Below are 12,486 nucleotides of genomic sequence, written 5' to 3'. Positions count from 1 at the left end.
GTCCTGTGAGTCGGCTGGCRCTTGCGGCGCTCTGCGGCACCGCTTACGGCCGCAGCTCCCTTCTGCAGGAGCCTTTTGCCACCGACGGGGACGTGGTGATGTCCCCTCTCGGCGGCAGGCTGGGCTGGTGGCGCTGGCTGCGGGACCTTGGAGCCGGTCCTGCGCCGTTCGCCGCCGATGACTTTTGGCAAGCGCGCTCCCAGGAACTGCCCCACTTGCAGCACCGTGCACATCTGCATCCCCCTTCGACAGCTTTGTGAGTTGTTGCAGGGATGCAGGCGAGCTGAAAGCCAGATGTATTTAAGAATTAAAACTCTGTTTAAAAGATTGGGTTGCTGAAAGAGCCATTAATGCAGCAGATGGTTTCAAACAAAAGAATTGTAGTAACGCGATGTACTTTTTCACTGTTTGGGCTCTCTGACTTTGTTCTTGCACTTCTCTCCCGGGAAATGAGATGTTAGTTTTCAGCTCCTTTGATTTCTCCCCCTCGCCCGCCCCCGTCAGCATTAGTGCAGTGCTGTCACGTTTGGGTTGCTGATATGCCAGAAGGAATGTTTATTTGACTCTTTCCCCCACCACCGCCCCCCCCCCCAAAGTTTCCATTAGACTTTATTTACTTGGCCTCTTTGTTAAGACTTTTATACACTTGTTTTTGCCTTAAAACCCAGTGGATGTGAGAGCGGGGGTGCCGGCGCGCCTGTTGATCTTCTGCAACTTTTCTGCTTGATTTTCATCCCGAGAATGGTRCTGGAGGTTTAATGAAAGCCCTTGTTCCCCTTTCTGTCCTTCCACCGAAATCACCACCCGATTCCCCCYGCTTTCAGGAACTGCTCTAATTCTGCCGAATTGTGCAATGCTTTTTGAGCCACGTGCTCTTGGAGGTGGACAGGGAGGACAAATCGTTATCTCTGCCTCGTAGCGCGGCTTCGCCCCGACGGCGCTTGGAGAGTTTTGTTAGTTTGCGGAGTTCAGCTGTGTCCGGTGGCTGGGCGTTGCAGGGAACGGCGCAGACCCCAGCCTGCCTGCAATACCCGTTGGGGCAGCCCACCCCTCGGCTACCTGCCTCGTCGCAAGCCCATCCTTTGGTTTTTGGGGGGAATTAGCTTGAGCACGTCTTTGGTGCAGTGAGGGCCCATCCTGCCTGTTTTGGAAGTCTTCCCCAGCCTGTGGGGACGAGAGGTGGGCAAGTGGGCAGGAGCTGGAGATAACGCATCCCTTAACAACAGTCCCCTCCCCAAACTCCGACACACCACCACTGCCCTGCGATAACCGGAAAGGGAACAGACTGGAAGCGGCGAGTTAGGCATTCCCTGATCTGTGTCCTCATCTAGTGGGAACATTGGCAATGGTCTCTTTTAGGAAGGCGCAAAGACACCAGGACTTGCCTAAGAAGATGTATAGGGCAAATGCTGCAGCGCTGTTTTAGAGGTCCCAGAGGCACATCCAAGCAAGCGTCTCACCAGGTTCAGGGGAGGCTTTGAGGCTCTGTCGGTGTAGTTTTGAAGAGGTAACTGTGCTGTCAGGGGATCAGACAGGCCAAAACACGGTCTGCAGTGAGTTAGGTACAGCCGAAGCAAAGCTACAACTCTGCTGTCCGCGATGGGGAAGCTGTGGTGCATCCGAGGAAAGGGGTCCCGTTCTTGCCACCGTGCGCAGCCTGGACACCTGCTCGGAGCGCCAAAGCGGTAGGGGCTGCGTGTGCGCGTGACGTGGACCCTGTCCTTGCCTGGGGTGTTTTCCAGCCCACCAACTCCAGTTAGCTCCTTGGGAGCACTGGGAGATGGGTCAATGATAACAAAAGGAGGACAACGTGGAGGCCTGGGGCAGGTTCCTGCATGGCTGGGATGGGGGCCGGAGATCCCTTGGTCTTTCCTCTCTGGCGGAAGTGGATGCAGATGCGTCCAAAGGCAGGGACTTGCTCTGCGTGTGGTTGCGCTTGGTCTTTGGTGCCTTTCTCTTCCAGGTCATCAGCAGGCAGAGGCTGTCGGGGCTCGATGAGACAGGCCAGTTTTGTTACCGAGAACAATGAAGCTGATGTGTCTGACAGAAGAGAGAACAGTTATTTTTGGAGATGGGATTTGGTTTGATTCCTGATTTTAAGCTCTCCTCTCCCTGTCAGCTGCACGTGTCTTCTAAGCCACTGCCTAAAAGCATGTAACAGGCTTGGTCCAACCCCATTAAAGTTACCTATGTTAGGAATAAAAGCATGTAGAAGAGGGAAAAAAAAATACTGGCCTTGCTCTTTGATAGTCTCCTTAGTAGTAATTGTTTTCCTTAATGCCAACATCTCTTCCTTCTGCAGGGAGGTTTATGCAGTTTCTTCCCCCAACTAGTCCCCCCTTGTTATCATACAAATCACATAATAATAAGGCCAGGGATAAACAGGAACTACAGTAGCTGTTAGCCATGTATAAAAACAAATCACATGGAAACAGTATAATTACTGAGAAAATATCAACTTGAGTAATGCAGTAATTGTTTTCTTCTCTCCAGCAGATTTATTCTGACTCTCCTGGCTTCATGCTGGTTTCAAAGTCTGTGACTTCACGTTAATAAGAAGAATTTTACATTTCACACTAAGCTTGTTCAGAACCTGGATGTGAGACCATCTGAACCACTGGCATTAACTAGAATATATTTTGAGCAGCTTCTTAGAAGTGCTAGGAAACAGACCACCAGCAGCACCAGCTGAAATAAAAACATCTATATACGTTAGTACCCCCCCATGCCAAGGCCTTCCTAGCAGGGTCTGGCTTCCTTTCCTGACTGCAGCGTTCGCGCTGCGAGGGTGCAGCACACGCTGTTGGAGTTTTGGTCCAGAAAGCTCTGTCCTGATGGGATTTCTCTGAGCAGATGCTGAGTGCTGTCCAAAGCCRCTGGCTCCCTGGCAGCTGGAGCGTGTCCCGAGTGCGTGCCCAGGGCTGTGCTGTCRCAGCAGGGAGGCTGGTGGAGATGGGTTCTGGTTTTACAGGAACCTGCTGCTCCGAGCTGAATTTGGGTTTCCCAGTCTTTTCTCCCGCCACCATGGGCTCTGCAGTCTTCAAGACAGGCACCAGGTCCCTCAGTGCATGTCTACCATGGGCTTGGTGGGCTCTTCTCTTTTTTGGCTTATATAAAGCTCCTTTCTTGGTGCTGCTGAGGGACTCGTTGCACAGCGATGCAGTGGACCCGCAGCATGTGCCATACCCTTGAGGGTTGGTGCCCCATGGGCTCAGCGGTGAATGCCRTCAGAGGCTGCAGTCCTGGGGCTTCTCAGTGCTCCCCATGGCTTGGGCTGTAGCCTGCCCCAGCGCAATCCTTGCGACTCAGCTGGCTCATCCCAAGAGCCATATGYTTCGTTTGTAATCTGCTGCCCCGCTTTGCTCTGGGAGGCAGACAGGTGCCCTTCCCAGGAGGACGCCCGTGGCTGGAGTGTGGATGAAACACTGGTGGCTTGCTGAGACTTGACCTGCTTTCAAAGTCCACCATTTGAGCAGAGTCTGGTCCTTGTAAACGTCTTTTCAAACTGACTGTGTTTTTGTGATTTATAAGAAGGATTTCTTTGTGCTGTGTATAAATCCAGGAGCTCTGCTTTCTGGACCTCCAAGTTGCATGGGCAAGATTTTTATTTGCCTTCAATTTTGTTTTTTCTCCCTCTTTCTGCTTGTCATTTCCTTTATCTAGAGAGATGCTTGTGAAATGACAGCGACCTGTTATTTGAGGTCTAGGGACATTGCCTCTCTCTATTGCTGTAATCATCTCATAATACAAGATGATGATGGTTTTTATGGGCTGTAATTTGCAGCCATTCCCCTTACTCAGCTTTGCTGCTATTTTGCTTCAGATTCTGCAAAGTAAAAGGTAAAAATATATCAGAAACAGGATTTCCAAAGGGTTCTATGCCAAGCAGAAGTTTAAAGATGCCCTGTCTTGCATATTGGGAGACAAGAGATTGTATCTTTGTTTCCCATCTACAGTAAGAAATCTTTCTCCTTCTCTCCTGCATTTTTGACAGAAGATGGCTTTCTTTCCTTTAGAAAAATGTGTCCTCCTACAAACCACTGTCTCTTTCTCTTCCTCTTCCTTAATCTGAACTAGATTTTATGGGCACCTAATCTATCTTTTGCTTCTTGTGGTTGTCCTGCTCCTCTTGGCTTTAAAAAAAACATCTCTATGGAAAAGACATTGAACTTTATCTTGGAGCTGTGGAGAACACAAAGCCTTGGGCCTGCACCTGTTTGACCATTTTTGGTGTCTCATCCCAGGGAAGCCTAACAAGATGGAATCTGCTCTTTAGGAGTCTCCAGAAAGCTTTGATATTCTTCTGGTTTCTCTTCTGGATGGATGCTGGAAACAACAGGTTACCATCCCAGTGCTTCCCTGCTCGCAGGGCTGGATGAGGCCTTCAGAGGAGGGTAAGGAAGGGATCTCAGGTTGCTCCTTTGCTTCCTCTCTTTTGATGGCAGCAGTGGGTAGGGTGTTAATGCATCCAGACATGCTCCAGGCACTGGTTCCTCACTGTCTGGCTTGATGTCTCCTCCATTTCAGACAGGGTTTAGCAGGTGAGAGGGAGAGGAAAGAGGCACTAGTGAACGATGCTGGTGTCCTAGGTCCCAGTGGACTAGGGCATGGCCACTTTGTTGGGAATTTTCCGCTCTTGCTGTTTCTTGCTCTAGCTTTGACATGAGTAGCGTTGCCCATCTCTTATGGGGGAACGGTGCAGAGCTCGCGACAGCACCGCTCACCGTGGCAGGGTGCCGCGCTTGAAACCCAGTCCCCCAGGGTTGTGCCAAAGCGGCGGGCACAGCCTCYGCTGCACGGGATCTTGCTGCACCTCATCCTCTCCAAAGCAGGGGTGGAGGCCGATCCGGCGGCTCTCCTTCCCGCTAAGCAGATACTAATGAGATGCTGGACTTGAGTGGTGCCRAGGTGGCGTCCGCTCCATCGCCACGAGCCTTTGGCGCGAGGAACGGTGTGGTCGTCTGCGCTCCCCTCCATCGGAGCGTGGGGGGCCCGGGCGCCCCGGTGCCCATCGCACCGCCCCCACGGCCGGCAGCCCGCAGCGGGGCCGTGGATAGCCCACCTGCCGCGGGGCGCGACGGCGGGGCTGGCCGCCCTCCAGCCCCAGCGAGCTGGGCGGCGGGACGGGCGAGCGCGCGGCTGGGGCAGAACAATGTCGCCTTTGTCCCCGGGCGCGGGGCGGCTGTAATTAAGGTAGCAAAGTCGTGTGAACTTCTTCACTTGTTTGCTTTTTTGTCCCCCTCCTTGCCCTTCCCTCCGGAGCAGCTGCAGGGTGTTCRCTGCTGCCTTTGGCAGCGGTTTAAGGTTACAAACCGAGCCGCGGCTCCTCTTCCCTGCTTCCTGCCCCCTCCAGGAAAAGAAATCCATCCCCTCGCTWAGCGAATGAATAGATAAACTTTTAATTAAGAGGTTGGGTAGCTGCCAGATGAGCGTGGAGCGCCTCGGGTCAGGGCAGGCCGTTGGCGTGCCATGATCCCCCTGCACCTCGCAGCGGGACATGGCCAGGGCCGGCACGTACGCCTGCCGCACCGGGCAGCGGTGCCCGCCCTGGTGTTTGGGGAAGCTGGGCTTGGCTTTGCGTAACGCCGAATCCAGACCCGTCGTTGCACATCCCTTGGCGACCATGAAAGCAGAAGTACCTGCGGCAGTCTCTCCGGCTCAGACAGATCGCTGCTTACTGTCTTCTGCTCCGGGTTGGGGGCTGTGTGCACCAGCAGCCCCAGCTAATAGCTGTGCCGAGTCCCCTGTGCCCGCAGTTCCTTGTAGAGGCAGGAGGAGGTGATGTTCACCTCCCTTTGCACCGCCTGTTGCTGTCAAGCTGTGTCATCCCACACGAGGCTCGCGTCTGTGGGCGATGGGCTTCCTAAGGCTTTGAGAGGCGAGAGGTGGTGTGCTGGTGAGGCGTTGCTGCTCCCGGATGCTCGTGGATCGTTGGTAATAGCAAAGTTAGTGCTCTGCTGGAGAAATCAAAGGAGTTGAGCGTTTGGATGTGTTTTCCCTCTGCCCCCAGCTCATGGTAATTAGAGCTGTTCTCCGTGATGGTCGCAGACGTTACGCTGATCCAGCTGGCCTCTGATTTGAAGGGTCTTGTTGAACTGAGAGCTTCTTTTACCTGGAATTTGCAAAGAGCTGTTTGTTGTCAGTTCAGTCTATTTTCATCTAATCTGACCTCATGTGTCCCCATCCTCTCCCTCTTCCGAGAGGACGTGTTCAGCATCCATCGCTGAGAGCTCCCCACAGAACAAGAGGTGGAGACCCTGCAGGAGGTGGGATTCCTCTCTCCTCCCCGGGGACCTTGTAGCTCATTCCTGGTGCATGCATGCACGTGTGTGTGTCAGCTCTGCTCTTCTCTCCAGCCTGGCCGCGTTAGTGTCCGAGGGCAGCAGCTCTGTGGCTACCTCATTTTTGACAAGAAGAGGCAGCCTTGAGCTGGCTGCTGAGATGTGGAGGGATGGTGCGGCCACGAGCTCGGCCCCGGCTGTTGATGGGTTTGTTGTTCCTGTAGGGATGCGGCTAGCACCAAAGGTGGTGGGAGCCTTTGAGAGGCTTTGGCAGGAGGAGAAGCTGCTGCTGTGTCCCCGGGAGACTAACCTGGTGCTCTCCTTGGAGATGCTGAAGGTTGCAGCGCACAGYGGTGATGTGATTTGGCAGCTGGTCCTGCTTAGTCTAGCAGGTTTTATAAGGTGTGCGTGTGTGTGTTAGCGGGCTGGGAGCAGGCCAGGGAGCTGTGGCAGCTCACGTGGGAGGATGAGAGGAGGATCTGAAGTCTCCTGGGAAAGAGCTGATGYGGTGGTTTTGTGCTCCCCAGGACCGCGGCCTGCCTGGCAAACTGGAGCCCGTGTCTCCGGTCAGCCCTGCTCACCCCGACTCCGAGCTGGACCTGCTGCCAGCCCGGCTCTCGAAGGAGGAGCTCATTCAGAACATGGATCGCGTGGACCGYGAGATCACCATGGTGGAGCAGCAGATCTCCAAGCTGAAGAAGAAGCAGGTAAGAGGCCACGGTCTGGAGGGGAGCGCGTGTCCTCACTTCTGCATGCTGGCTGACGCCCAGTCCTTGCCCGTGCACGTCCCCAGCGGGGAAGCGGCAATGCCTGGTGCTGCCAGCGGCGGTCTGTGCCTGTGCTCCCTGTTGTAATGTGGGGAGACTGCTGCTGTGCCGACAGGCCCGTCCTGCTGGTTGCAGGATGAGGGAGCTTTGAAAACCTTGCGTGTGGGCTCTCTGGCGTGTCAGAATACCTAAAAGAGAGAAGTAAAAATCTGTCCTCAGTGATTTCCCTGTGGTCGTGTAAAGCAGTCAGTGGCAGAGCTGGAAACAGTCAGGGTCGCGCAGGTCCTCTGTACAGCACAGCTTTATCCCAACATCTTTTCTTTTTGCTTTCTAGCAATTGTCTTTCCCCAGTGCTACTTCTGCCGCTCTTGTAGTACTGGCCTGTTTGAAACATCGCTGCTGTGTCCTGAGCCTGMTGGCCCTGCGCGCTTGAACCTTCCCATGCATCCCCCCCGTCTCAGGGTCTTTGCAGCTCTGCAGCCCTGAGCAGCGCCCAGTAAAACTCCTGCGGTCAGAAATGTGGCTGAATAGGAATATGGGTCTGATCTTGGTAGTGCTTTACCTCTGCACAAGAGCAGCTGCCCAGCAGAAGAACTGCCCACCTTACTGTTGCCGTGTATACAATTACCATAAACTCATTAAGAGATTAGTGTGACAAGACCTTGGAGGCAGTCTATGGGTTCTTTCTTAAAGACTTTCACTGTCTAAAGGAAATCACTTCTCTCTGTCTCTGTCTTACCAGTTGTTTTTTCCTGTGCTTGGGGCAAGTTTGTAAACTCTCCCTGATGGCTGCTAATCCCAGCCTGCCCGCGAGGGGAACGATCTCTCCGGAGGCACACATGTCTGGAATTTCTGAATGAAGGGAGCTGTGTAATTGGGCTGTCATTCTGCATGCGAAACTGGGACTAAGCCAGTGCTCCTAGAGGACAAGCATGCGGTTGACCTTCCTCCCCATCTGCAAGAGTGGAGCAGGAAAAGAAAAATAAGTGCAGCGAGGTAGCTTGAGAGGCTTCTTGCATTTCCCAGACACACAAACCTACTACCTGTAACTCAGCTCCTGTCCTGTGGCTGGTTCCCTAGTATCTTTTGAATACAAGAATATYCCAAATCTCCTTTCATTTTTGGCTTTACGTTTTTGCTTAGCAGATAGTATACCCRTTCTTCCCTGCAAGACAAAGCAGGATGTTTTCATTTTATTTTCAAATGCTATGGTTTAATTAATACGAAAGAACTCTTTTGCATTGCTTTTTATCCCCAGAGGTATCAGAGTGCTTAGGGAAAGGGAGCCAAGAGGGTTAAGAAACAGCTGTGATGCTGGGTGGAAGGAAGCAGTCCTGCATGCCTTTGCGGAGAGGCAGCAGGAACATCTGGAGCAATGGAAACCACAGAGGATCCTCTTGTTCTGTTGCGGGGAGCTGGGCGAAGCCCCCTTCCCCTCTGCCTCCCTAGGAATCACAGGTGAAATGCTGGTGTCCTCTCACACCTGGTGGTCCCACTCCTTTCACAGAAGGCAGTGGTCCATATTTTCAGCTCACATTTGAAGAAGGAAGTGCAAAAACCAGCTGTTTCCCATTACAGGTGAGGAGAGGGGCTTCCAGAGAGATGTGTGCCTAGCACAGGGGCAAAGGTTCCGCTTGTGGTAGCCAAGAATACCAACAGCTGAGCTGATTTTTTTCAGAGCTGGTGAGGACCGGCTATTGGAGTTAACTGGAGTGRCATATGTTCGGTGCCATTAAAATCAAGCTGTCCTTCCATAAAGAAATGGTTCTTTTATTGTTGGCTGTTCGGTTGGTTTATTTCTTCCTTCTGAACAAATTTCATGATTCTTCCTCACTGCAAAAATGCTCTAATTAGTTGGAAGAAGGTTAAAGTGGTTGTTGGCAGTTAAATCATCCCTTCTCCTCCACTCTCCTTCCCTCTTCTTTTATTTTTTTTTTTACTTTTTTTTTTTCATTTTTGATAAATATGTCAATTGGTCCATCCATACCAGATCCTCCATATGCCATGGCCTCCCTTCCCCTTGGACAGGATTCTTCTCCTCCTTCCCCGACCTGGTCCTCCAGGAAGGTTCTCACATCTGGGTCAATGTGGTTACGCGCAAGAGGAAGCGTCCACAGGGGGAGTTCCTGCCTGAAAGGCTTGGAGAACGTTTTGTCCATCTGGGCATCTGAGCCATCAGCGCAGGAGAAAGGCGAGTGAGGGAAAACAATCAGTCTGAAACAGATACTGCTCCTCCTGGAACGAGCGGTGAAGCAGGGGAGAAATTGTACGCAGCCGTGATATCCTAATGCTTTTCCCCTCTGTCTTTGGGAGGCCTTCTCAGGGTAATTAAATACATTTGTATGGAAAGGCTGTGCAAAAAAAAAAAATCTCTCCCTCTCCCTCTCTCTCTTTCTTTCTCTCTCTCTCTCTCTCTCTCTCTCTTCTTTGGTTGTTCCAAAAATGGCAAAGAAGGCTCTGCCAGGGCTTTGCTGGCAGGAGGGGTTGCAAAAAGCAAAGTCCTCAGCAAGCTGAGAAAGCTTCCCAAAATCCTGTGCACCCCTGGCAGAAGGCCGCTTTGTCCACCGTCCCCCGCTTCATTCATGTGCCATATGTGCTTAAAGCTCTCATTGAGTTCCTTCTCCCCCTCTTTCTGACAAGGAAGGATAATCTTTATGCATTTATTCCTGGCACTGGTACCRGGAATCTTAACAAGAAATAAACTGCTGGGCTTTTCTTCGCGGTTATGTCTGAGCCTCCCTGGATGGGAGAGCTCTCCAAAGGGCTTTCCGGGAGTACAACACTCCCACCTGGTGATGGAGGTGGAGCTGCGGTGGCCCGCAGCGCTGCAGCCCTGTGGGCCGTGTCCAGCAGATTAAGGAGCTCTGGGTTTTCCCCTCCATCTCCTGGCTAAATTCCCCTCAGTTCTTCCTCTGTCTCTTTGGAAGCAGTTTCCGGAAACAGAGCTCTACAGCTGGACACCCTCGCCTTTCTGTGGGCAGAGCGCGTGGAGCATCCCAGGAGCCTGGTGATCGCTGCCTATCTCCAGGCTGTGCGGGAGCCAGACGTGGCCGCTGGGAACAGGGAGGCGGTGTGGAACCATCARGACTCATCCCCGGTTTCCGACTGTAAAGGTCACAGTCCCGGCCTCACTTTGCTGGCAGACCTTTAAGAAATCCATTTTGGTCGCATCTGAGAACCTTGACCTATTTTGCTTTGCCGTTTCCCACACATCCTGAGGGTGGCTGTTGCAGGCTGTACCTGCTGAGGTTAGGTTTGCCGTTCCTGCGCTCCGGAGCCCGCAGTCTCTGCCCGCGTCCCGAGCCTGCAGCATCTGGCCCTTTAATAATTGTACAGTATTACGCCATGGAGAGTAGAGTCAAATTCTCTACTGTATTTCAGCTATAATTAGATTTTTTTTTCTTTTAACGAGCTGCTTTTAATGAGCCTCCACTTACTGGCAAACTTTCATTTCCTGATATGCCGTCAAATCCTCTTGTCTGAAATCAATTAGACCAGACCCGACCACTTTGCAAAATTTTTGTGGGTTTCCAGAACAATGTAGCCAAGTTTCTGACATTTTTACCCAAATATTTTCCCCAAGAGAGGTAGAGGATTGACAGATCCCTCAGTGGTTCTTTCTTTTGAGCTTTTGGAGTTTATAATTTGGGAGCAGCGGTGCATGTCGGGGGGGTACCTTTGCTAATCTGGGAGTRGCACAGCTCTGAAATGTCTCTGAAAGAGCCAAGAGGTGCCTGGAAGCCCAAGTGAGGACTCGGATGTGCGGGGCTTTGTGAGGACTCTACTGCAGGTTGGAGGTGGGTTGCTCTGGAGAGGATCCAGTTGAAAAAGCCTCCGGGAAGCGTTTTAATCCCCAGAAAAGGCTAGTTTAATCCGGCACTGCCGATTGCTTCCCCGGGGGAATTGATGCTGTTTGCTTATATCTGTTTTGCAGCCTGTGCTTTAAGCCATGGCTTCTTGAAGAACTGTGCTCTTCTTTGTGGTGGTGTGATCTTGGACCACCTGAGAAACAGTCGTGGTTGAAGAGAGAGGAGCTTTTTGGGCCATTTTATCATGCAGTTAGAGCCCTCAATGTGTCGTGTTTGTATGGCTCTTCATGGGCGTGGACAAATGAGTCCCCGCGGTGCCCGGGGGAAGGATTATCCCCTCTTCCAGGTGGGGATGTCAGATCCAGATGGTCTAAACTGGGGTCTGCCTGGCTGTAGTCATGTGTGGCTGGACTAACCCCTAGTTTCGGACTCTGATGCAGGAGGAGCTTGGAGGAATCTGTTATTTCCTCTTTCATCTGGGCAGTTCCTCAAATTTACTAAAAGGGCTCAGATGTTTCTCTTGTCTTGCACCAGCTGGGAGAACTGGGGACGCAGGTTGTACATAAAACATGTCTGCAGACAGCGGTGATGTTCTAAAGTGCTCTTTTAAATATGGCGATTTATAATTCATGTTTGCCGTGGTCCGAGAAGCTAGCACAGTGGGTAGGAACACATTAAAAGATTAGTGGTCTCCAAGCATGCTTACGTGGACATGCATGCTGAAAGCTGGCACACAGGTCCACTCTGCCCATCCCTGAAGGTGGGAAGGTTTATGATGAGTTCCTGCAAGCTCCCTTCTGCTTTTCATCTCATGAGGGGGTGGTTTGCATTCAAGCCGGTTTTGGGGCTAGGCATGTTTTACTGTGTCTATGTGGCAGGGGAGACGATGGACATGAACATGGCACGTAGCACTCAGGCTCCTGAGTGTTTATGCTTTAAGTCAAACAAAGCTTTGGATGAGAGCCGAGCGAAGGCCTTTGGTTGCCTGGTGTCACGGCGCAGGCAGACACATGGTGCTGGAGGGGATGGCACTGTGTATTCTAGTACACAGCTGCTGGGCCTCTGAGCCCAGAYACCATGAAACGTGGAGCTGTGGTAATGCAATAAAGATAGTTAGAAAGCAGAAGAGCCAACAGCATGCACTGTTCAGCGCTGTTGTGTCTCTGAGGGCAGGACACGCACGTGATGGCCACCTGCCCCTACTGAGTTTTCCCTAGCTGGAGTCGGATTTACATGGTGGTTTCTGCTCAGTGCCATTTGTTCTGTGTGAAAGAAGAGGAATGAGTCTCAGAGCACCTTCCTGAAAGAGCGTGGTGGCATATGGCTGGAAGGCAGTTAATGCTGTGTGCCGATGCCCTCGGCAGGTCCTCCTATGCCTTCTGAGTTGACCAGAGCTGCATAAAGTACTTACGTTGCAGGCRTTTGCAGGTGGCATGGGGCCATCCAATGCTGGGGGCAGCCTCCCCTGGGAGCCAGTTGTTCAGCGTGCTGGGGGTGCAGTCGTTGAGCTCTTCATGAACGTTCACTAAGGGCAAAGGATATTTTGGTGGCCCACATCTGACTTCCATGTTGTCCTTCCTAGGGAGTCCTATAGCTGTTGCTTTCACTCTTACACCCTTCTGCGTCTCT

At 52.2% G+C, this 12,486-nt stretch overlaps 1 protein-coding gene across 1 annotated transcript in view; it reads left to right on the top strand.

Moving 5' to 3' along the window:
* Positions 1–12,486, top strand: part of NCOR2 (nuclear receptor corepressor 2) — a 222,757-nt gene that overhangs the window by 63,809 nt on the left and 146,462 nt on the right. The window contains exon 5 of the mRNA XM_026058822.1: positions 6,809–6,988. Within this exon, the coding sequence (XP_025914607.1) occupies positions 6,809–6,988 (180 nt within the window). The remainder of the gene's footprint in view (positions 1–6,808; positions 6,989–12,486) is intronic.

This window comes from Apteryx rowi, unplaced genomic scaffold, assembly GCF_003343035.1.
Source record: "Apteryx rowi isolate R43461 unplaced genomic scaffold, aptRow1 scaffold_15, whole genome shotgun sequence".
Lineage (NCBI taxonomy): Eukaryota > Metazoa > Chordata > Aves > Apterygiformes > Apterygidae > Apteryx > Apteryx rowi.
Note: the sequence above shows the minus strand (reverse complement) of the source record. Positions and strands in the feature narration are given on the sequence as shown.